Here is a 24,920-nt window from a genome sequence, read left to right on the forward strand (position 1 = left end):
AACTGATATATTCCTATTAAACGCACTCTTGGAGAGACACAAATTCACACAGACACGTTCGCTTGCCTCTCAAGTACACACAGACCCAGGTGTGTTGTTATTAAATTCACGCTCACGCAGACACGAGTGCAAATGTACCCTTCCTCAACTGCGCTCACGAAGGGAGGGTTGTCCACAGTGAGAGACAGAGGGAAAGAGAAGCAGAGAGAAGGGTGATGGGGAAAATAGAGGAAAGGGTGGGGAGGGTTAGGGGCTTGACTGGTGCGGGGGGGGAGGGGCAAGCGAGTTCAGCAGATCAGAGAGGGGAGGCTATGAGAGAAGGATGGGAGAGGAGAGAGGGAAAGATAAGGCGATAGGAGGCAGCCAGGAGGAAGAAGAGGAGGGAGCCGGAGGGCGCTGTGATTGGAGCCTAACTTTAGCTGCAGAGCAGGGATGACTCACACTTGGGGGGAGCGCTGAGCCGGCTCCAGTTTTCTGTTTATATACCTCCACGAGCTAAATATACAGGCTGAGGGGTTCTTCTGTTCTGGTCCAGCAGTTCCTTGTTCCCTGCCCTTGCCCCTCTCTCCAACACACACACACACACACACACACGCACACGCACACACACGCAACACACACACACACACACAGAGTCCCTGCCTCCTGAGGCCACTGACCACATCAACCCTCATCCACAGCTCTCCCTTCCAGGATATCAGCTGATAGGAGCTGACCATGGGGTTTGGCTTCACACTCAGAAATAAACATAGTGCAAACTGCCTCTTTCTAAAGCCATAAGGTTGGGCGGGAGGACGCAATGCTTGCCCAAGGTCATTCAGCATGAAGTAGATGCTCCAGGTCAAAGTCTCCAAGGATGCCAGACAAGAATCTCTCTGTAGAAGGGGCAAGGGCTGGAGAAGTGGCTGTGTCTCCAAGAGCAGGTAGGTGGAGGCTGCACGAGGTATCAACTGGAATTGGATCCCCGATAAGAAGTCTTGAAAACAGACAATTACACTGCAAATGCCATGCTTGTGCTCCCAAGTAGCTTCCCCAGAATTATCAGACCTAGGTTTAGTTCCCTGCACCCTGGTTTCCAGGGTGAGTTTTCAAGGCCCTCTTCCGCTGACCCAGGGAGGCTGTATGTCGCTGTCCGTGGTGCTGAGTCTGCATTGCTCGTCCAGCCCAGGGTGCCGGTCATTTCTGCTATCTTGAACATAGGGAAGAGACAGTGGCCACAGGAAAACAAAGAAGTGACAAAGGACAGAGAGTGTAAGGAAACCGAAGACTTTCAAGGAAAGAGCTGACAGATGGGGCAAGCTAAGCTAGATGAGAGTCGGTGTGCCCATCTCCACAAAGTTGCTGACACGCACAAATGAATGGAGACGGGAGGGCAGGCTTGGGCAGGCTTGAGGTAACATCCTGCGCCTCAGAGTTGAACAGAAACGCTTCTGGTGCCTGTATTCTTGTTACCCTTCTCGATGAAAAGGTTGTGAGTTTTCACACTGTCACAGAACAAACGGAACCGTGACTTCCGTTTCCCAGGTGCGCCGTTGTTTCATGTACTCTTGACAGCTCCGTCGCACAGCTGACAGGTTCGAAAATTTTGTTTTTCTCTGGGAAGTAGAGAAGTGTTAGCCCCTCCCTCTCCATCACAAGCTGCACTGGGGCCTCGCTCCATGACCCACACCTGCCCCCCAGTGGATTAGTTCCTCTCTGGTCCCTACCTTGGCTCCTGCCTCCCGGCTTCTGCACGTGTTCCCACAGCACAGGTGCCTTCCCTCTTCTCTTTCTCCTTCAAAGCCCAGATGCTGGAAAGAGGAAATACCATAGTCACCTCAGAGCCCCCACAGTTGGCACGAAGATGATCTAAACTGTTCCATTGCTTCTCTTTCTAGGACTAACTGAGTGCACCCAGTCATGTCTCAAGTAAGGATGGTATTGGAGGTTAGCCTGAGAGAATTCCATGTTTTTAGCTAGAAACTTAGAACTTCTTATTTATTTATTGAGACAGGGTCTCATGTAGCTGAAGCTAGCCTGGAATTCTCTGCATAGCCAAAGGTGGTGTTAGGTTTCTGACCCTCCTGCCTCTATATTACAGATACGTACCACCATGCCTGGCTTGTGCAGTGTTGGTGATGCTGATCTAATATGGGGTTTCATGCATGCTAAGCAAGCACTCTGCCAACTGGGAGCACTATATTCATAGCCCAGAAATGTACTGCTTTATAAGTCAGGCAGTAGTGGTGTACAACTTTAATCCCAGCATTTGAGAGGCAGAGACAGGCAGAGCTCCATGGGTTCAAGGCCAAGCCTGGTCTACAAGAACGAGTTCCAGAATAGGCTCCCAAGCTAAAGAGAAACCCTGTCTCAAGGAGAAGGAGAAGGAGAAGGAGGAGGAGGAGGAGGAGGAGGAGGAGGAGGAGGAGGAGGAGGAGGAGGAGAAGAAGAAGAAGAAGAAGAAGAAGAAGAAGAAGAAGAAGAAGAAGAAGAAGAAGAAGAAGAAATACAGTAAGCTATTTTCCCCCTTTTTATCCCATTTTGCAGATGAGAACACTGAGACTGAGCAAGGGAGAGCCTTTTACAAGGTTTTCTGTAGAGTGAGTAGGACCTCATAGGCACCCTAAGGCTACCCACAAATGCAGGAAGATCTTTTGAAGAATGAAGAGAAGGAGGCAGAGGAAGAAAAGGAAGAGGCAGAAGAAAGGGGATGCAACCTTCGCTGTCAGGTCCTTGGACCAGGTCTGACCAATCCACACACCCAGGAGAGAATCTTTGGGGCAGGAAGACAGCTCCACCTTTTTTTCCCACCACCCCACCTGCCAGAGGATTCTGGCCTCCAAATAATGAACGGTTCCTAATTTAATTACATCTCTAATTCATTTGGGTCTCCAAGGAGCTGCAAGCTGGAGTCTGATGAATACTCAATAGTTCCCAAGACGGAGGGAGGATTTCGTCCTCTGTTTGAGGGGAAGGGTGAGAGATGCTATTGATTTCTTCCACTGTGTATCCCCTACCCATCCTGCAATGTGCTGGAGAGAGCCAGGGAAGCATCTTGCAGAGGGCAAGGGGCAGCAAGGAAAGCGAAACAGTCCCCCAGTTGTTTTGAAAAGCACAGCATCTGCACACAGCTGGGACTGGCTATGACCTGTTTTGAAGGGTGCCAGCACCATCCCCATTGTCATTTGTTGGGTGGTTTCTTCAACCTACTACCACCTACTTTTTACTTACTTGGTTTTTTTATTGTGTTTTTTGTTTGGTTGGTTTGTTAGTTGGTTGGTTGATTGGTTGACTGACTGGCTTTGTTTTGTTTTGTTTGTTTTTTCAAGACAGGGTCTCTCTGTGTAGCAGCTCTGGATGTCCTGAACTCATTCTGTAGACTAGGTTGACTCTGAAACTCATAGAGACCCACCTGCCTCTGCCTCCTGAGTGCTGGGATTAAAGGTTAACACTACCACACCTAGCCTTGTTTAATTTTTTGAAACAAAGTCTCATGTGGCCCATACTGGCTTTGAACTCTGACCAAGAATAACCTTGAAATTTTAATCCTCATGCCTCCAGCTCCTCAGTGCTGAGATTACACCTTGCCAAAAAATGAGGAGCCAAAAGCCCAATGAGGAAAGTCACCAGCCAAAAAGCCCCTAACCAGGAACAATAGGCCCCCAGAACCCTGCAAAGGAATAAGGACAACCCAGTTCTAAAGAAAGGGATCTGGACCAGGCATGGTAGCACGAGTCTTTAATCCCAGCACTTGGGAGGCAGGAGCAGGTGTATCTCTGTGTTTGAGGCCAGCCTGATCTACAGAGCAAGATCCGGAAGAGCCAGGAATACACAGAGAAGCTCTGACTTGAAAAAGAAATGGGGGAGGCTGCAGAGATGGTTCAGAGGGTAAGAGCACTGACTGTTCCTCCAGAGGACCCGGGGTTCAATTCCCAACACAGCAGCTCACAACTGTCTGTACCTCCATTTCCAGACCATCCAACTCCCTCACACAGACATACACACAGGCAAAACACCAATGTACAGAAAGCAAAAATAAATAAATTATTTTTAAAAAGAAAAGTCAAGAAGGAGGAAGAGGGGAGGGGAAATTGGCTTGGGAAGTAAGGCCACCCCTCAGGGACACAGATGCAGCTGAGCTTGTGCTCACCCAGTGTGATCTCATGCCTTAGCCTCTTCCCTGCATAGAATAGGTGCGATAACCATCTCCACATCCCAGAATCCAGTGAGAGTGAGGGTATCAGAGAAAGACACTGAATGCATGGGTGAGGCCAGAGTTTGGGTCAGGAGTGTTCCCCTAGAGACCGCTCCCAGTGTAGCGCTTTTGAGGGTGATGGGTCTTTAGGAGATGGGATCTAGTAGGAAGTCATCTGTTTGAAGGGGCTCATGGCACTTGCTCGATTACTGCCCCCGCTGTCTGTCTCTCTCACCCAGCCATGAGGTAAATGCTTTTGCTCCACCACACACTCCTGCCATGATATATTGTTAACATAGGGCCGTTGGCCATGGATCCAAACCCCTAAAGCTATGAGATGAATGGAGCCTTTCTTTCTCTTAAGCTGATTATCTTGAGTATTTGTTATGGAAACAGAAAGCTAACTCCCACAGCACAGCAGACCCAAGAGCTCCCCTCATGAGAATCTACTTACTTAGTCCTTACAGCCACCTCCAGGGCTGGAATCTAGGGAAGAGAAGTGGAACCAGCCAGACCCATGATGACAGTAGAAGAAGCCACTTATCAGAGACTGAGGGAGGAATGAGGTAGAGCATAGAATACTCTTGGGACCAAAGCCCAGTCACATCCTGTCTGACGCAGCACCAGTGAGTTCTGTCAGGTTGTGGCACCTCAGGCTCATGGGGGTATCAGCCAAGGCAGGAGAGGAGATAGCAGAGGCCCCAAGAAAATCTGCAGCAGAAAACTTGACAGGAAGAAGGTGCCTACAGGTCTCTCAGCACTCAGGAGGCAGAGGCAGAAGGATCCCTGAGTTTGAGGCCAGCCTGGTCTACAGAGCAAGTTCCAGGACAGACAGGGCTACACAGAGAAATGCTGTCTCAACAACAACAACAAAAAAGGCAGGTTGTCGGGGAGTCAAAGGCAGCATAGGAGGTTAGACAGACAAACAGACAGGCCTGACAGCACAACTGAGGAGTGGGAGGCAGGGAATATGGAGAGCGGACCCATTTCTGAACTCAGTGGGATGGAAGAGAGGAGGCAGGTGGGGGGCGGTGTACAGCTCGTCCCATTGTAGGACACGGGAAGACATGTCCAGGAGGCTGTGGGGACAGATCATTGGTGGTCAGTGATAGGTCTGACTTGGAAACCATGTAACCCCAGAGTCCATGGACTCCACAGCCTCAAGGGGCCCATTTTCGAGGAGAGGGGTCAGATGGAGGTTTCCAGAGCCCTCTGCCCAGCTCCTGCTGACATCCAGTCCCAGGCCCCAGGAGAGTGGCCACCTCAAAGTTCCCTCCTGGACCAAGGCTACCAAGATGACCAGCTTCAGACCAGACACCTCTCAAGAACAGTCCTGAGGACTGACAACATCCTAGCTGAAGGAGAGCAGCTATATTGAGGCTGTCTCCCGTAACAGATCACAGCCACACAGCTAAAGAAGACATGTCTCTCAGCCTGTGCCTCCTGTTCATCTGCCCCTGAGTCTGCATCCCAGTTCCTCCCTGGGAGTTGCCATCTTTGTCCACACTGTCGCCTGGCCTCCTCAACCCACTTCATCATAGCTTCCCATCATTTCAAACCGTTTCCAGAACATAGTACGTATTCAACACATTTTTGTAAGCTAAATTCATTCAGCAATGGTGATAGGTACACAGTAGGGCATTAACCAGACATCACAACGGTGATGGGCACACAGTAGGCTATTAACCAGACATCGCAACGGTGATGGGCACACAGTAGGACATTGACCAGACATTGCAACAGTGATGGGCACACAGTAGGGCATTGACAAGACACCATTTGGGGAAGGACAGGAGCCCTGAGATGCTGCCATCATGATGGGGCAGGCAGAACAAGAACAAGAAAGATGGAATTGATGTACAAAGTCTGCACAGAGCATCTCCTCTCTCTCTCTCTCTCTCTCTCTCTCTCTCTCTCTCTCTCTCTCTCATAATTGCTAGTTTATAATTCATATGTTCAGCTATTTCTAAAGAGAATTTCTTTAAAAGTTAAAATAAAAAGCCAGAAATCATTTAAGGACCAGGGATGAGCTGGAGGCACTGGGAAGCTGAAGGAGATGTATTTCAGGCTGAGTAACAGAGTGGCGTTATACAATCAGGTAATAAGTTCGGATTGTGATGCTTCCTATCCGACCCTCACGATAGCGGGGGTATGGGCTGCACACCTCTCCTGCTGCTTTCACTGGCTCTCTGTCCTTCCTAAACTCCCTTCTCTTTACTCTCCTTGGTTTTTAGCTCCACCCTTTTTTGTATCTATGTCCCCCTTTGCAAGGGAAAATACTGTCAAGTTAAATGGCGACAGGACGAGTGTGAATGGGGTTCTGGCCTAAATAAGGCCTTGATGGTCACTCTCACACTGTCTTTGGGGCCCTGGCTAGAGCACAGCTTCCTGGGTGCCTGGAAGGGCATCTGGAGGCAGACCGCTTCTGTGATGGCTCAGCATGGAGTCCAAAGACAGGTGTAGTTATTCCTAAGTCATAAATGGGGACAGTAGGGCAAAGAAAGGAGGTGGTCTGTGCAGGGTTGCTCATGCCCATGTCCATGTCCCTGAATAGCTACCTTAGGGCGGGAGACCCTAAGCCTTGCGTGATGAGCAGGGAGGAAAGCTACTTCCAGGCGGACCCCCGTTTGTTCTAAAAAAAAAATGTGAAGATGGAAGATGGAGACCAGTCTCCTCTCCCCCAGTTGCTATGACAACCAGGCCTCCATTCCTGGCATTGTAGGATATTTGCATTTTAATAGAGATGTAATTAGAAGGCGAGGCTGAGACTGGAAGAGCCTGGGCACTCTCCTCACACCCCTTGTGGGATCCAGAATCCCCCACCCAGAGCCCACTGGGGACCAGAATCAACCCATTCCAAACTTGCCCCTCTCCAAGCCTTTAGTGACATTCCACAGATCACTTGTATCCTATGTGGGGGTGCAGAAAATCCCCACTGCTCAGATGGGAACACTGAGGCACACAGAACATCCCCACTGCTCAGATGGGAACGCCGAGGCACATAGTAAAGGACAGAATGACCCAGGACCCCACAGTGAGATCACATGCCTGGAGTCCAGACTCCACCCCTCTGCCTTCAGCATCTGAGCACTCTATGACCTTTTAGTAGCCATGGGGTCTAGTAGGAGTAGGAACCTGCCCATGTTTCCCCTGGGCCACTAAGACTCAGGAATAGAAAACAACTGCCTAACCATAAAACAACTTGCTGGCAGAGCAGGGCCTTCAGTCCCTACCTGGGTCACTGTCCAACCCGAGATCTCCAAAGAAAGTTTCCAGCAGCAGCACCCTGCCTCCCCAAACCGAAGTTGAAAAGAAGTAGTGGAGCTGGGTATGGTGGTGTACACCTGCAATTCCAGAAGTCAAGGGGCTGAGGCAGGAGGATCACCATGAGTTGGAGACTAATTTGAGCTATATAGTGAGCCTCTGTCTCAAAAAAAAAAAAAAAAAAAAAAAGAGGAGAGAGGAAGGGATGAGGAAGGGAGAAGGTACCAACACTGCCCAGCCCAGACCTTGACTGGGTGGCTGACCTAGGATCCTATTGCAGATGGTGAGTGTCACCAGAACACTGTGAACCCTGGGGTCACATACAGCTCTTCACTTGCTGAGCATGCAACAGAGTTCTTTTCTATTTTATCATAACGAACATCCGAGTGTGTGTGCCTGTGGATGTGACGCCCCTAAAGGCCGGAAAGGGCTGAAAAGGTATCAGAAGGACATCAGGTCCCCTAAAGCTAGAGTTACAGACAGGTGTGAGCTGCCTGATGTGGGTGCTAGGAACCGAACTCAGGACCTCTAGAAGAGCAGAAAGTGCTCTTAACTGCTGAGCCATCTCCGGGGCCCTGTAATGGTGATCCTAACAGAGTATAAAGACAGCTGGCTGCCCTATGGGAACAAAGGTTGGCCTCCACCAGCGGGCTGGGTTTAAGGAGACTGTTACAGAACAAAACGGGGGAGGAATGGGCTCTGTCTCCAGGAAGTCCTGCACCATTACAGCTGAACAGAACTCTTTGCCTACAACATCCCTCCCTCCTCTGTCCCGCCTGACTGCCCAGCAGATACAGGTTGTTACTTAACAACTAAATGCCTGACTGGCCTTGAACATGTGCAGGCAACCTTACCTTGCACCTGGGAGGGTGGTACCCTAGGCCCTCACCAACCCTCCCAAGAATCTCAGGAAGGTGTTGGAACCTTCCAGGCACACAGCTGGGCTATCAGAATACCGCTCTGAGCTCTAGGTTCACAAACAGCGCTGTCAGTAGCCTCAGCCCTCACCATGTGCTGTCACCAGCATGGAGACACAGCAGTCATTCACAGACATGTGCCCAGGTCCCCCAGGATACACCACTGACCCATATAGCAGCCGTTCACCTACAGATGTGTGGCACTTACTCTATGCCCGATGGTATTTTCACTGCCGTGTACATAACCCTTATAGTACCCCTATAGTTACTGCTATTATATCTAACTCATGAATGAGGAAAATGGAGGCATGCAGTTTGGGACCTGTTCTTAGTTCACACAGCAGAGTGCCTCATAGCCTGGGTCCAGATGACAGGAGCAGAAGCAAGGGTGGGAAGGCGGGAGCTTGGGGCTCCCAGCAACCCCAGAGAGGGTGAGGACATTGCTCAAAAGCCAATTCTCAGAGGAGGCCAGAGAGAAAAGGTGGCTGGTTTGTGAGCCAAGTCCCTATGGTAGCCCGACACCCTGGAAATCCAGTCTCCCACCAGTCCAGTCCCCCACCACAGGGTTCTCAGGTCTCTGAGGAGATCCATGGCTGCGACAGCATGGGCGGTGTAATATCTTCCAAGAAGGAGGAAAGTCCCGGATGGAGAGTGAAGGGTCTTGGAGGCAGGCAGGAGCCAGGCTCCCAGCAGCGCTTAGCCACTGGCCTGGTAGTGCTGACAGGCGGGGCCTGGATCTGAGAGAAGATCAGAAGGTTGGGCATTGAGGTGGCAAGGAGGAAGCAGGAGACCAGTGCATTTGCAGTCAATGAAAAAGACATCTGGAAACTCCATTTGCTTTTCAATTTCAAGGTGGAGAGAGGCCAGGGGCTGAGGGACTGGCAGAGGTGAAGTCAGAGCCAGGAAGGGAGAGAGAGCTGGAAGAGAGAGACACAAAAGACAGAGTCAGAGACAACAGAGATCCTGAGAGACAGAGACAGAGACACATAGAGACAGGTTGCAAGCAGAGACCTCAGGGGGGAACATCACAGACATAAAGAGACAGAGTCAGGGACAGTGAGCAAAGACAGGGAAGGACAGAGTCAGGAGGAGGAAGGGAAAACACAGACAAGGAAAGATGTCTGAGAATAGTGGCTGCAGCACTGGTCCTTAGAAACACAAGAGACGCACACATGCAGCTGTACAATGAACCCCACCCACAGTTCAATTAATATGTTTTAGTAAACCATTTACTTTATTGGAGTGGAAGCAAGTCTCACTCTGTAGCCCAAGATAGCCTGGAACTCACTCTGTAACCCAACCTGGTCTCAATCTGAAGAGAATCTCCCTGTCCCATCCCCCATCCTCCCTCCCTCCCCCCCCCTCTCTCTCGTATATTATATGTACATACAAGCGTTCTGGGGCACATGCCCATGCAGGCGCTGGCTGGAGGAGGAGGATGTTGAATGTCTTGCTCTACTGATCCCCAGCTTATTCTCCAGGTCTCTCACTGAACCTGGAGCTGGGCAGGCGCCCATCCCTCGGAGCACCAGGGCTATGGGGTGCATACTCACACCTGACCTGATGTTTCAGATGAGTGCTGTGGAGACAAACCCAGTCTGGTGCTCGCCCAGTGGGCGCTCTACTCACTGAGCTATCTCCCCAGCTCCAAGAATTACAATCTTTTAAAATTTAAACAAAGGTGGTAACGGCACCCGCCCCCTTAAATCCCAGCACTCGGGAGGCAGAGACAGGCAGATCTCTGAGTTTGAAGCCAGCCTGGTCTTCAGAGCAAGTTCCAGAACAACCAGGGCTACAAAGAAACCCTGTCTCAAAAAAAATATTTTTTTAAATAAATTAAGGACCTAGATATAGTAGCATGTGCCTGTAACCCCAGCACTCAGGAGGTAGAGACAGGAGGATCAGGAGTTCAGGGTCGTCCTCAGTTATGCATCAGTTTAAGGTCAGCCCAGGGCTGCATAAGATAAAAAAGACAAGTAACCTGAAACACAGTTGAAGACTATGAGCGTCCACATCTATTCATCCACATGCACTAGTTCACGCCTATGCTAGCACACACTTGTTCCTGCTCACACATCCGTGCAACCTGTTCACACTTGCTCTGGACTTGCTGCCCTGGCCTCTAGGCCTGGCTCTGTAGGAAATGCTGTGTGGCTTTCTAGAAAACTCCTCCCTCGGAGGGAAGCCAAGACAAAGCTAATCCCAAATCGGACCAAAGGAGTCAGCGATGGGGTTCTAAGGTAGCAGGGACTAGAGGATGGCAGATTATCCTGTTTCCTTTACACAGGCCCTGCTAAGCACATTCCTGACCAGTGCAAAGACTGACGCTCAGAACAGTAAAGTGACTTCCCAAGGCCACACAGCCAGGACAGGAACCAACCTGAGACCTGAAGACCTGACCCACCAACTCCCATGGAGACCAACATGAAGCAGCTGCCCCTCCCTGAACCTAATCTCTGAGGACTCGGGACAGATGTGACAGGAGGCAAATACCCATGGGTGGCCCTGCCCACTGCAGCCACCCCGTTCATCTGCTCACGCTAGTGTGGAAGGATCCAGAATGCCAGCACCGGCTATGTCTATAATGTGGCCCCCAAACAGTTTCAGGCATTATCCCCTCTCCTTGAAGGTGCTTCGGGAACATTGTTTCATTGGTCAGAGGTGGGTACCCTATAAAGAAGCTGTTTCCGCACCCTGTTTAACAGACGAGGAAATGAAGATGCTCTTTGCTGTGGATTTGCCGAGGGTCACACAACCCTCTGCAGCACTCTCAGTACTTGCATGCTTTTCTGGAAAGAGTCCTCGCCAGTCCGACCTCTTGGCTCTGCCTCAGCTTCCCCATCCAGGCAAGACCGGAGGGGGCCGCCTGGCTGCGGCTGGGAAGGCTGCACCACAGGAGTAGCAGAGATCCCCAGTCCAGGAGTGCTGGACCTCTCACGTCCGTGCACGTAGGACCCAAGCAGTGGACCAGGAGACCCACGAAAGCTGTCCTGCAGCGCCACCTAATGGTCACATGGTTGCGATGTGGACAGCCACACTGGATGAATTGATTGATTCCCTTTCCCTCAGTAAAACGGGACAGTCCCTACCACAGTGAATGGGGTTTACACTTGTGAAACACTGCAGAAACTTGACCCTTGCTAATGTTTGCTATTAGGAATGTCTCCCTTCTGCATTAGTTAGTAGAGTTTGGATGACGAGGGCGGTCCAGGAAGAATCAGCGGTTTCTTCTACATTCTACAGCATCAGGTATGCAAAACCCGCAGTAGTACACGTTGGTCCAACAAATTCAGACGTCCATTTTCACCCCCACCCCCATTCACCAACTGGCTGGTGCTGCATGGCTCCCACATGCCAACTGCTGGTTAGGAGCCTCCAAGAGAGAAATAAACCAGACAGAGGTTCTTCCTGCTTCAAAAAGAACCTTTTCTGTGTTTGGAGGTAGAAAGCCTGCCTGACACTCAGGGGGCTCTGCATTTGAACACCAGCACAAACAAACCAAAATGGTGAAGAAGAGACACTTCCAGACTAGAGATTTTCAAAGTCTTTTGTTTAAGAAGCCCTTTTCAGTCTTTAAAAGCTCAGGTCAGGAGAGATGCTCAGGGGTTAAGAGCAGTGGCTGCTCTTCCAAAGGACCTGTATTCTGTTCCCAGCACCTAAACTATGGCTCACAGAAGTCTGTAACTCCAGATCCAGGGGATCTGATGCTCACTCCTGGCCCCCACAGGCACCAGACACACCTGTGGTACACAGGCGCACACACACAAACACAAACAGGCAAAACATCTGTACACATTTTAAAAAATTAAAAACAAAAACAGAAGTTCAGGTACCCAAAGAATATTTGTATGTAATATTTATTGATTTGTATCTTTTTTAAAAAAAACTGACTTATTGGCTGGGCAGTGGTAGTGCACACCTTTAATTCCAGCACTCAGGAGGCAGAGGCAGGCAGATCTCCCTAAGTCCAAGGCCAGCCTGGACTACAAAGAGAGTTTCAGGACAGCCAGCACTGTGCAGCACTGTAACACAGAGAAACCGTCTCAGAAAACAAAAACAAACACCTGGTTTACTTTTTTTTCAACACTAGGGATTAAATCCAAGCATTCTACCACCAAACTATTAATACATCCTAGCTCTTTGGTAGCCCAGGCTGACCTAGAATTTGGTATGTAGCTATATAGTCTAAGCTGACCTGAAATTTGCTGTTCTCTGGCCTCAGCCTCCCAAGTGCTGGTGTTACACATAGATGCTGTATTATGCCCAGCAGTGTTCACGGATTCATTCGCTTAACGAACCAATTTATTGCTTAACAACATAAACAGCATTTTGCAGTAAGTAATTGTATTTTTCAAAACAAAGTATGTTATTTCGCAAGTTTGCAAATGTCTTTATTTCTTTATCTATTTGGTTTTTTGAGACAGAGTCTTGCTATGCAGCCCAGGTTGGCCTGGAACTCACGGCATACTCTCAGTTAAGTTTCCCAAGTATTAAGGTTCCAAGTGTGTGCCACCTTGCCTCACTGGCAAATGTCTTTAAAATGACTGGCTTAGTGGAAGTCAGCTAGATTCTCAAAGGGCACAGGATCTGTGTATTGCTTTGAAGTTCATGAGAAACTGTCTAAACCTGGCAAAGTGACTTAGGTCTGCAATTCCGGCCCCTGAAAGGCAGAGAGAAGAGGATGGGGAGTTCAAAGGTATCATCAGCTACACAGCGAGTTCAAGGCCAGCCTGGGATAACCGTGTCCTTGTCTCAAAAGTAAACAAGAAGAACCACCTCTAGCCTTTCAGTTTCCTTTGCAGGAACTGAGACTATTCAATAGTTGGCCCCTGGCCAGAATTGATCAGCGAGGCTGGAAGCCGAGGCTGTCGAAGACGGCACAGCTTGACTCACAAAAAGATTGTTAGGTAGGAATCAGACAAAACAAAGGTGGCTTCCGCGCCTCTCACTCGCCTCCAGTTCCCACTCCTCGGAGGCCAGGGGAAACCCATAAGCTTGCGTCCTAAGAGGGCACTTCCGCCCCTTCGGAACTTTGGATTCCGGCTCCGGTTTCCGCCGAGGAGCGAAGACCGCCAGGGCGGAAGTAACGTGCGGCGTGTGGGCGGGGCTTGGTAACATGTCGGCGGCGTTGCTGCGGCGCGGTCTGGAGCTTCTGGCGGCCTCGGAGGGTGAGGAGGGTGGCCCTGGGACGTCGCGCTGTGCGGGAGGCCCCGAGGGAAGTGACTGGGAGGACGGGAAGGGAGAGGTGAGCGCCCCCCGACTCGGTCCTTCGTGTCTTTCTCTCCAGCCTCTCGTGCTGCCCGCGGCCAGGCCAAGGCGAGCGGGGCTCCGATGAAGCGGACCCGGAGGGCCAGAGCAAAGGCCTCCCAGGCCCTTAAACTCCGGAACTCAGCGAAGGGAAAAGTGCCTAAGTCCGCGCTGGGTGAGTGCTTCGCAGGGTTCGGGGCAGCGCCTTCGAGGCGGATCTCCAGACATTACCCGAGATTCAACAAGGGAAAGGCAAGAAGACTGTTGAAATCGTGGGGGACAGGTTTCGAACCCAGCAGTCTAATTCCCGAATCTGGGCTCTCAGTTGCGTGCCATTGCTGTTATCGCCCTGCAGCTGTTAACAGAATGAGAGAAAGTGAAAGCTGAGAGAGGTGACACAGACTGTAATCCCAGCACTTTTGGAGCTGGAGGCAGTGTGGTTGAGTTCATGGCAAGACCTGACTGGAGGTCAAAGAAACGCAGGGTCCGGGTGCTTACGAACTATAGCCCTAGTGGGAAGAGAAGCAGCAGAAAGTCAAAACCAGCTTATAAATCTTGGCTAAGTGTGTGAGGCTTGCAATGTAGAAGGCTCTATGGTGCTCCAAGGGAGAATCAAAGCAACGAGCCTGCTCAGCTGTCTGTGAGGAAGCAATATGAAGGCTGAGCGCTTGAGGAGGTGTAAAAGCTGCCAGGTGAGAAGAAGGAGCCGTTAGCAGGAAAGGCTAACAGGAGTCAAGATGGGAGTATCCGCCATGAGGGGTGAGGGCGGGTTCAATGGTTAGGAGGACCTGGCTCGAGTTCCCAGCCACCCCCATGGGTGACTCCGGATCCAGGGAATTAGCTGCTCTCTTCTAGCTCCACAGGCACCTACTCACGTGCACATACACACATAGAAGCTTTCTCCTTCTCACTTCTTAAGAAATGGGGCATTCAGCCAACAATTTCCTTCTCCGTGTGCCCGATGCCCTCCTGAACCCTGAAAACGTGTGAGCTCATCTGATCCTGATAGCAACCCTGTGAGGTTAGCGCTTCTCTCACCCCATTTTACAGATACAGAAACGGGCACCTGCCTAGGTGGTGCACGTGGAAACAGGTTGCGTGTCCCCATGGTCTTGCTCTCAGTGTGCCCTGCTCAGGTGACAGGGTTCCTTCCTCCATCACAGCAAAGAAGAGAGTCAATGGGCATCAGAGATGGCCTGTCTGCAAAGCAAGAGCCTTGTTTCTAGTAGAACATCTTAGGGTGTGGCACCTTAGGGTAAGACCTAGAGACTTCGGTGGAGGGGCCCAGGATGGTGAACTGCTCTCTAGTCTTTGGGTCCATGAGTCCCCACTGAATAAAAGGTATTTAGGTACTTGGATTTTATTGTTTGTTTCTCCAAGTTTGGCGTTTTGTTGTTTTGGTTTTGGCATGGTTTGCTTTGATAAGATCTCACTCTGTGGCTCAGGCTGGCCTGGAACTCAGAGCAGGCTCCTGCTTCAGCTTCCTAAATGTTGGGCTCACAGGTACGCACCACCACACCCAGAGTTAAGTATTAGTTGAAATGAGAGATGGAAGTCCAGGAGGAAGCAGCATGAGCAAAGGTGGAGCTAGGAGGCATATTTGGACACGAGTAGTTTGCAGAGTTCCCGTGTCAAGGTGCCTCACTGCGTCGTTATTGGGGTTCCCTTCACTCCTGTCCTGAAGTGGGAGCTCCTCAATCCTCAAGACACAGGACTAACCTCCCACCCCTGACCCTGGATTTTCTGTGGCCCTGGTGACCACACCACAGCATGGTGCATAATGGGTGGGTAAGAATGGCAGGACAGTAGCCAGGCATTGTGCTACATGCCCTTAAACTCAGTGTTAAGGAGGATCTCTTGAGTTAGAGACCAACCTGGTCTACATAGACCCTATTTCAAAAAATAAAAGTAGCCAGTCTGGAGATAGCTCAGTAGCTGCCACCTTGGTTTGAGCTACCTCATCTCAGCCTGAATTGTGCAGAGCTCATGGTTGGTCCCAGCTCTCACCTGCTCACCTCTCCCAGTCATCTTCTTAGTCTCAGAAGCAACCAAGGTGAGCACTGCAGAGCCCGGCCTCACTCCCCTCAGGGTCTTCAGGTACATCTCTCTAATTCCAACACCTCTGGCTATCCTGGAACTCACTTTGTAGATCCACCTGCCACTGCCTCCCAAGTGCTGGGATTGGTGTGGGCCACCTCCTCTACCACCTCTGATCTTCCTCTTGAAGGTTTTAACACTGTTTCCATCTGTCTCCAGATGCCCTTTCTCTAGGTGAGCATTCTCAACCTGTCATTCGCAACCCCTGGGCATCAAATGATGCTTTTACAGGGACCACCTAAGACCATTAGAAAACACAGATAATTACATTACATTCATAACAGTAACAAAATTACAGTTAGGAGGTAGCAACAGAAGTCTATGGTTAGGGGTCACCACAACATGAGAAACTGTATTAAAGGGTCTCAGCATTAGGAAGGTTAAAAACCACTACTCTAGATGTTGACCACTTTGACTTTCCAGTCTTTTTTGGTGAGATCGTCTTAGGACTTTGTTCTGGTACGCTCCTTTTCTGGTTTTTTTTTTTTTTTTTTTTTTTTTTTTTGGTTTTTCGAGACAGGGTTTCTCTGTGGCTTTCGAGCCTGTCCTGGAACTAGCTCTTGTAGACCAGGCTGGTCTCGAACTCACAGAGATCCGCCTGCCTCTGCCTCCTGAGTGCTGGGATTAAAGGCGTGCGCCACCACCGCCCGGCTAGTACGCTCCTTTTCTGTTCCTGCTCAACTTTTTGTATGATGGATAACCCTGACTGGACTGCATTCAGGAGAATAAGGCAGGAGAATCCTGAATTTGAGGCCAACCTGGTCTACAGAGTATACAGAGTGAGACTTTGCCCGCCCACTCCCAAGGAATGGATAGCCATGGATAGCCCTCTAAGATGCTCATTACCATGCTTCTCAGTCCTTTTCCTGTAAAGTGAGACCAGGAGTCCTTGTGTGTTCTGCTTCTTACAACTCTAGAACCTGATACACAGTTGTACATTAGGGCATACCTGTTTTTATTTGTTGGTGGTAATGGGTTTTTGCTGTGTTGTTTTTAAACAGCTTTGCTACATAACCCCCATCTGATCTGGTACTTACTGTGTAGCTGTCTTCCTGTCTCAGCCTCCCAAGTGCTGGATCACAGTTGTATGCCAGCATGCCTGGCTTAAGACATAATTGTTGAGTAAGTGGCTGAGTCACGACTAACTGAAAGCCATCCAGTAGGTGGGGATTTTCAGCAGGACCTATGGGAAAAGCAGATTTGTCAGGAAAGAGCCCAGACTATTGAAATGACCTAGGGAAGGGACCCGGAAGGCTTCTATAGTATGATGAGTCTGAAATGACATGCTCTGCCTGCCACCCGCAGCCGAGTACCAGAAACGACAGTGTCGAGACCACCTCAAAGCAAACCTGAAGTTCATGACCAGCGTGAGAAGCTCCGTGCCAGAGTCTGTGACCCAGCAGGTTTGTTTAGGGGTGCAAGCTATAGGAAGGGACCCAGGAATGATAGCTGAGGCTCTTCTTCAGATCTATGTGGATCTGTCTCACTAAATACAGTGTGGAGTTGGTCCAGCCCTGCCCTGACCCTAAGTCCCTGTGAGCTCAAGGGTTTCCACCTGTGCTTCCAAAAATGGAAATTCTGTGCCCTCACTCCAGAACCTTTCCAGATTCTGCAGCAGAACCGGGGCCGCAAAGCTTGTGATCGGGTAGTGGCCAAGACAACAAAGAAGAAGAAGGCTGAGGGCACTGTGTTCACTGAAGAAGACTTCCAGAAATTCCAGAGGGAATATTTCGGCAGCTAGGCTTCCTGCAGGAATGGTGAGGACAAAAAGCACTAACGTCCTTTGACTGCCATATCTCTGCTGTCTGTGGCTGTGCAGTGCTGTGACATGGGTGACCAGCAGGTGGCAGTGCAACCCAGCCTGGCTCAGGAAGCCCTAGAGCTGGTATTCCAGGGACACTGGACTAGAGCTGCAAGCCCTGAGGCAAATTTGCACTCAGATTGAAGTGGATTTCTGCCACGTATACCCTGCCAGAAAAGATTCTGACCTGATATCTTTGACCAGGACAGGACCCTGGGGCTATTTGCTGTGAAATAAGGCCAGTTGTGTGGCCCTCTCAGACCATACCTCCAAGAACTACAAGTTGGCTGTTGAGTTTGAGTAAATGGATTTGAACAAATGTAGGTTCAGGTTTTGTGTGTGTGTGTGTGCGCATGTGCTGTTGATGGGACTTACAGCACGTCTCCCATCTCAGTGTGGATGAAGGTGCTCCATGTCAGAAGCTCCCCCAGTTTAAGCCCAGCATAAATCCCTTCCACCAGTGATGCCTCCTCAGTGGGCATAGCCACTAGCTCCTAGCATTGCCCAGTAAGTGAGTCTGGGAGTCTAGAAGTGGAGCTGCCTCAGCCCCCCTGGAGCTTGGGGTCAGCATGGGATGGGGGCATAGGTCATGGTTTCAGGAGTCATCCTAAGCAAACAGATTGACATTTAAGTCTGTACCCCAGCCAAGGACATCAGTGAAAGCTAGGCTTGTGCCATCTCAGGGCAAACTGGCCCTTTTCCAGCCAACACAGTGCCAGACACAGGTGGCAAAGAAAGGTCATGTGGAAAGAACGCACTGTGGAAAGAATGGCACAGACAGCTACTCTCCTGCCACAGAGACCAGGAGCCCCCTCCGTGGAGATAGATGGATTCCTAAAGGAGAAAACTGATGGCCTTCACACAAACATCTTCTGCCCTGGGCCAGCCTCTCCATTTTAAACCCAGGGGTTCCTCAGGTCATGTGACTCCTGAACCCCAGGGAGAATAGTAGAGGAAGGGTATTGATGGGTCTCTGACAAGACAAATGGTTGGGCTTTGTCCTCAGTAAGAGAGCAGGGTTCAGTGCCCCCACTTCAGTGCCACATCTCAACATGGGGACACAACTACCCACAGCCTCCATGTGGCCTCTGCCTAGTGGGAGGCTGGCCATCCATCTGGGTCAGAGCAAGCAGGAACAGGAGGGAAGGAAGGTGCTGTGACTGTGAGCTCGTGATTGGGAGCTCTGGGTCCTCTGTGGTGTGGGTTGAAAGGGACATGGGTGGTAGTCTTCAGATCCTGTTTGCTAAATTTTGCAAAGTGGCCTTGGGACTCATTTCCTCCATCTTAAATAAGCCACTTAGCAAACAGCTCCATGCTTATTCTTGGAGGGAGGTGATGAAGGACTCCAGGGCCCCTTTCTAGGGAGTTCACACCTGTGGTCACATGATCACCTAGGGGATACCGCCAGAGATCCTGTACCTTTCCTGGTATAAGGCCTCAACTTGCTGCCAAGAAGAAAAGGTTAGACACTCGAAGAATGTAGTGTTGACCATTATCCCCAGTGGCCCAATAAGAGGATACCAGTTGTTAGATTCAAGCCAAAGGGGCCTAGCAAAGGGAGGCCTACCCCAACTAAGGCATCCCAGATAGATACAAAGTTTGATGTTCTACACCCCCATCCCACATGCTTCCTGTGTCTCCTGTTGTGGGCTGGGCCATCTGCACAGCCAGAGAGACTGGAGATGGACTTCCATGTACTGGTCTTGGGGACTCACAAGGTCAACCACCAGGACATCAGCCTTGCCTAGAGTGGTCTGACTTGGGGGTTAGGGAGGTCTCAACCCAAGGCCCAACTGGAGCTGATGAGGTTCTGGATAGGTGGGTTGGAGAGCTCTCCCTTTTCATATACACAATTTCCCCATTCTTAAAGACCTAGTCAGGAGGCCCAGCCGTCTGCCCTGAGATTCCCCTAACCTGAGCTGTCTCTCAAGTTGTCACTTGGTAGTGGTTTTGAGCATTTACCTGCTATCCACCCTGGCCAAGATCCCGTGCCCATCCCAGAGTGCCTGGGGAGGGGCTCAGCACTTGGGTCTCACGGCCCCCGCTTACTCTTTTCCTGGGCTCTTCTGTCTTCAAACCCTATATCCACCACCTCAACGGCCAAGACAGCCTAGTCCCTGCCTGCATAAAAGGGTGAGCCCGAAGGCCTGCTCCCACTTCCTCATCTGCAGACGTGGGGCTACTGCTTCGTCATCCTACCCACACCCAGACCCCACCTGTTCTCTCCCTCAGTATGATCCTCCAGGTGCAGGTCCTCCACCCAGACTGCCAGGCAGTTCACACATCTTTGGTGTCCCTTTGTTTCCCTTAGGAAAAGTGAAGTTCCACAAAAGCTGGGCTGTTGACCCTGTGTTCACTATGTACATCTCTGTCAGTGTTTATGCATAATGGGCAGTCACCAGTGGCCATCCTCTACCAAGTGACCGGAGAGCAAGCACTACTTACACCCATTTTGTCAATACCTGGCAGGGACTTCAGTCACCATGGTCAGGGTGGCTAGATCTTGGCTGTCTCCCTGGTCCCTCTTGTAAGCAGGTCAAGTGTGGTGGTGCATGTCTATAACCCTAGCACTTGGAAGGTGGAAACTGGGAAAGCCAACAATTCAAGGTCATCCTTGGATCATCTAAGACCCTTTTTAAAGCATTGCCAGGGTCACCTGGAAGGACTGACATGACATTAGCCCTGCATAAAGAGGTAGCAGCATAGGAAGTGGAAGGAATCACTGCCAGGTGTGGGTAGTCACTGTCTCTAAGGTCCTCCACCTGCTTACTGTCCCACTCCTCAGTGCCTCCCTCCCACTACCATGTTCTAGGCTGGATTAAGATGCCCCTTGGCCAAAAGCATCAATGCTGAGGGTGACTGTAGGTTTTTTTTTATAGCTCATAGTGGGGGGGGGGCGCTGAAATAACAGGACTAAAGTGAGGGCTTAAAACCAGCTGTGCCAATGAGGGTGGTCTCTGCCCCACTCCCACTGAAACCAAGCCTAGGCAGTGTAGCTAACTGATCCTTTTATGGGTGGCTTTTTTTCTTTAGCTAAGGCCTTATAACTCAAGCTGGCCCCAAACCTGTGATCCTGCCATAGCCTCTCCAGAGCCAAAATAGATACACACCATAATCAGCTAAACTGACATTGTGTACACACAAATGAATCAAGCTTTCTGCCTGATTGATAGACATGCTCTCTGCTTTAGTTGTAGACAAGTTGTTCCCACCCCCAGCCAGACCTTAAGAAATCCTAAATTTTCTCAGCAAGGTGTCCCTGCACCTCTTCTAGCACTAAGGATCTCTTGAATTTGAAACTTGCCTTGTCCATAGTTGAATTCTGGGACCCTATCTTAAAACCTAACAAGAAATCAAGTGAAAGTCGAGTAACCACGACAGTTGTTACATGTTACTCAGTAAAATGCTCATGGCTGACTTCATACTGTTCTTTGAAATCTTTTAGCCGTTATTGAATTTAGCTGTTGAGATGGGGTGGGTGATTACTCTGGACCTTTAAAGCCCAAAGTAGAAACAAAAGCAATGTGTTTCTACACTTTCCATTAGCCAAAGACTATACATGGGTGGATCCCTACTTAGTATGAAGCTGGGAAGCCTGTAGTCTTACAAACTCCACATCTCAGCCTCCATCAGATACAAGAGACTACATCCACTAACAGCACTCAGATGAATCTGCTGGCACACGGAGTTGGTCAGGGAAATCATTGTAAGTCCTGCAGGCCTTAATCCACTTTACAGACTTACGAAGCAAAACTATATAGTCCTAGCTTCCCATCCACTTCCTGCCTCAATTCATGTGCTTACCCACACCACCCCAGCACTAATACCTTATGCTGGTGCAAACAGCCCCCAGCATCTCAGTGAGCAACACCAGCTCTATTCCTTCTTCAGTAATCAGACTTATCAGCCCTCAGCAGGTTTCCTAAGGTCTCTTGAACTGTATAAGCTTAGAGAAATCTTTATCAGCTTGTGTGCTCAAGTACTATTCCACCTTATCTAGGTACCTACATGGCAGACGTCTGGCATAAAGCCAATTATGAACAGATGGCATTCAGGTGGTTCCTCTCAGTAACCCAGATCCCCCAGCTAGCACATAGCCCAGCTTTGCCTCACTACTTAAACTTAGGCCTGTGTGAAGTCTACTATGTAACCTACACACAACAAAAGTCTATTATAAATAAGGAATGACACAGCAAACCTGCACTGGTACTTTGCTACAAAATAATTTATTACAGCAAACACAGCTTCAGCACAAGACTATGTACAAGCACAAAGCACCCGGCTACCCTACTAGGGAACTCTCTTCTTCTCCCTTGCCTTACGGACCTCTTCTATCAAATCTTTTAGATACTGGATCTCTTTGGCAAGAGAATCTGCCTTCTCTTTCAGAGCTTCATTCTTCTTCTCTAGCTCCTTACACTCGCCAGTGAGGGCTTCCTGCTCAGCCCGCTTCTTCTGGCGGTATCTAGTGGCTGCTGTCTTGTTTTGCTCCATTTTTTTCAGCTTCTTATCCAACTTCTCAATTTTCACCTTACCTGTCAAAGTAACTCCAGGGGGGTCATAAGGTTTAGGTCGGGGAGACCCACGGGGAACACCTGGAGAGGGAACAATGTTTGGTGATCCCCTGGAGGTGGAAGGGCTATGCTGGGGAGAGCCCAGATAGGACTCAGGGCTCATACAGATACCACTGTCATTATCTGAGGGGGTGTCTTCATCCTTTACACACTGAGGGATTACAGTAATATAAGCAGCAGAGTCAGGCTTCCTGTCTCCTTCAGAGATATCAACTTCACTGCCTAGCTCTAAACTGAAGGAATGATCTGGAGTGGAAGACAGGACCCCTGAGGAACAGGGAAAAGGCTGCAAGAATGCAAAGGGGGCAACCTGGTCGATTTTTGTTGCACTTTCTGGGAGATGGCTAATTGGGTTCACTGTCATGGGCTCCTTATTAGTCTCTTGGACTAGAGGGGCAAAGAGATCGCATGTGTCATCCAACGTGGTCAAAAGCTCATCTGGCATGGTTTCCAGGTCATCAAAACGAAACAGAGCATCGAAGTCAAACTCTTTAAGATCCATTTTCTCCAACATCCAATCTGTTCCGGAGAAAGCATCCTCTGAAAAAAACAAACAAACAAAACAGTTAATGGCTCAGACCACATACTCAAGGCAGAAGAAAGCCATTAGAGTACCAGACCCGCACATGAAATGAGCACCCGGGAGCAGGTGGTGGCCCACTCACCCTTGCCGGTGTCTGAGGCACTGACCAACCCATCCACAGCCTGCCATTCGGAGGAGCCCGCCTTAGCCTTGTCGCTGGAGAACCCATGAGGTTTGAAGTGCTTGGCCACCTCCAGGTAGTCATCTAAAAGACCTAGGCTTTCTTCAGCCCCCAAACCCGACTGGTCGAAGGGGGACATCAAGTCCCCCGCCAACACTTCGCTGTTCAGGAAGCTCATCTCGGTCATGTTGTAGGGCTTTGTTGGAATCGAAGAAAGTGCTTAAATCGAAGGTATCTTTGTCCGTTACAGCAACGCTGCTGCTGGATTCCGTGAAGAGCCTGCGTAAGAATCCAAAAGCAACCCCCATCATCTTTCTATCTAAAATGCAGGATAGCCAAATCCCAGAAGCCTCGGAATGAGCAGCACGTGAGCCCAAGGCCATTGTGTAAGCCTCCCCAGCCGCCGGCTCAGGTTGCACAAGATGGAGGCTCAGCCTTGCCTCGCCGGACGCCCCAGAGGAAGCAGCTTGTCCTTGCCTCCTAATACAGCCATCGACGTCGCGTCCCGCCCCACCCCCATGACTCACACCCCCGCCCCGCCGCCATCTTGGCTGCGCCACGTTCGCAGGATGTCACAGAGACCCCGGCGAACTCGCGGCCGTTGAGCCGAAAGGGAAGCAAAGCAGCAGCACTGTAGACAGTGCTTCCCCGTCCCCACCCCGCCGCCAGTCAGCGCCGGCGTCTCGCGGCCACGCAAACAAGACCGACGCGTCGAGTCGCTCGTAAAGCCGCGTATGGTGATCAACGCGCCACGGCCGCAGCCGCGCCCAGCCCCAACAAAGCACACGCCCTGGGCAACCGGCCCAGTACTCACGCCATGGCTTAAGCCGGTGGGGGCTGCCGCTGCAGAGCCTGGTGCTGCTGCCGCCGCTGCAAAGGCCAACGCTGCCGCAGGCACTGCTGCCTCTAATACGCCATGGTGGCCGCAGACCCTGCGGGAGGGGGTGAGGAAAGGCTCAATAGCGTACAGATCCACATCTATCGGAGAGCAAGCAGAAATGGCGGCGACACGCCCTGCACCCGCCTCTTATATACGACGCGAGGGACGCAGCACACCGCACTTCCTCCCGCCGTGATCACGTGGTCCGGCCGTAGACCCACCCAACTTCATCCCATTGGCGTCCTGGCCCTCCCCATCCCTCCTCCACTGTGCTCGGGGAGTAGGTGTGGAGTTATCAGATCATTCTGAAGGCCCCATGAACGGAGAAAAGTACACTACAGGTTTACAGCTAACCGAAGTCACGTGTCGCCGCGGAGGGATCTCTGGGCACCGAACTTCCGGCCGGTGTTAGTTCACAGGGCGGGGAGAGCACTGAGTCAAAGCTGTTACGGTCAAAACCGAAGCTGCCTAGTTATCACGCGAGACGCCAATGGAGCGCTCGTCGAGCTGATTGGCCCAAGCGTGGCGAGTCATATAAACCTCAGGTTCCTATTGGCTCCGAATCTGCGCGCTGTAGCAGCATTAGGTCTGTGCGGGGAGGGCGGAGCTACCAGAGGTTCCGGCAGCCAAACTGTCATACCTCCTCCAGCCTCTTGTTAGGGGTGACCCTGCTGCAGGGGCTGGCTGTCTTAAGCATCGCTCCTGGACAGCTTTGGTCTGGCACGCACGGAGCAACCAGTCCTCCAGGCGTGATCCTTGCGCCCGAAGCCCTCCTTACCCATATTTGGTGTTGTCAGGACCAAATGGGCAGGTTTCCGGCCTCTAGAGGCCTTGCGGAGAGTTACCTGGTGCAGGCTTTCAGACTCCTGTCCAAGGAACGCCCTTTGAGGAAAGGACAGAGCAGGGCGCTCATGTTGGAGCCTCACTGGGAAATATTCTAGTTCCTCTAGCTCTGCAACTTTCCTCTGAACTCTGTAGTTGGAAAAATATGCCTAACTTAAGGTCTAAACCTTCCCATTCCTGCCGTCAAAGGGGTGCTTGCTGCTGGTTTACAGTGTCCGTTGTCTTAAGACCATGTTTAATTCAACTGGCTCTCAAGCCCCCAGGTAGTTTTGATTAATTCCTAAGTACTTCCAGATATAACCTTCCCAAGAAGTCATCCAGGTGTGTGAGCAGCCGCTTGTTCTGTGCTAAGTGATGAAACCCAAGTCCTAATCAGAGTCAACCCTCCATAAAAGGGTGCTATTTTGGGAGTGCTGGGA

At 50.6% G+C, this 24,920-nt stretch overlaps 2 protein-coding genes across 3 annotated transcripts; one reads left to right on the top strand and one right to left on the bottom strand.

Moving 5' to 3' along the window:
• Positions 1-13,392: 13,392 nt before the first annotated feature.
• On the top strand, positions 13,393-17,819 carry Rps19bp1 (ribosomal protein S19 binding protein 1). Of its 2 annotated transcripts, none has more exons than XM_038344085.1 (4): positions 13,393-13,523; positions 13,643-13,777; positions 17,005-17,102; positions 17,295-17,819. In XM_038344085.1, exons 1-4 carry the CDS (start codon positions 13,472-13,474, stop codon positions 17,346-17,348), a joined length of 339 nt encoding a protein of 112 aa, XP_038200013.1. In that variant the 5' UTR covers positions 13,393-13,471; the 3' UTR covers positions 17,349-17,819. The 2 variants fall into 2 exon arrangements, with proteins under 2 accessions (XP_038200013.1, XP_038200012.1); XM_038344084.1 differs by having other exon boundaries at positions 17,306-17,819.
• A 3,888-nt stretch (positions 17,820-21,707) lies between these two features.
• Atf4 (activating transcription factor 4) lies at positions 21,708-23,795 on the bottom strand. The gene is made up of 3 exons (XM_038341954.2): positions 23,593-23,795; positions 22,740-23,057; positions 21,708-22,614 (listed from the first exon to the last, which is right to left on the bottom strand). Exons 2-3 carry the CDS (start codon positions 22,963-22,965, stop codon positions 21,791-21,793), a joined length of 1,050 nt encoding a protein of 349 aa, XP_038197882.1. The 5' UTR covers positions 22,966-23,057; positions 23,593-23,795; the 3' UTR covers positions 21,708-21,790.
• Positions 23,796-24,920: the final 1,125 nt, after the last annotated feature.

Source organism: Arvicola amphibius, chromosome 9 (assembly GCF_903992535.2).
Source record: "Arvicola amphibius chromosome 9, mArvAmp1.2, whole genome shotgun sequence".
NCBI lineage: Eukaryota > Metazoa > Chordata > Mammalia > Rodentia > Cricetidae > Arvicola > Arvicola amphibius.

Bases quoted from the DNA above. Each gene is read 5' to 3' on its own strand.
- Rps19bp1 (XM_038344084.1), top strand. From the start codon at position 13,472: ATGTCGGCGGCGTTGCTGCGGCGCGGTCTGGAGCTTCTGGCGGCCTCG. The intron at 13,524-13,642 runs GTGAGGAGGGTG...CTTTCTCTCCAG, and splicing joins GCTTCTGGCGGCCTCGGAGG to CCTCTCGTGCTGCCCGCGGC. The intron at 17,103-17,305 runs GTTTGTTTAGGG...GAACCTTTCCAG, and splicing joins CAGAGTCTGTGACCCAGCAG to ATTCTGCAGCAGAACCGGGG.
- Atf4 (XM_038341954.2), bottom strand. From the start codon at position 22,965: ATGACCGAGATGAGCTTCCTGAACAGCGAAGTGTTGGCGGGGGACTTG. The intron at 22,615-22,739 runs GTGAGTGGGCCA...TGTTTTTTTCAG, and splicing joins TGCCTCAGACACCGGCAAGG to AGGATGCTTTCTCCGGAACA.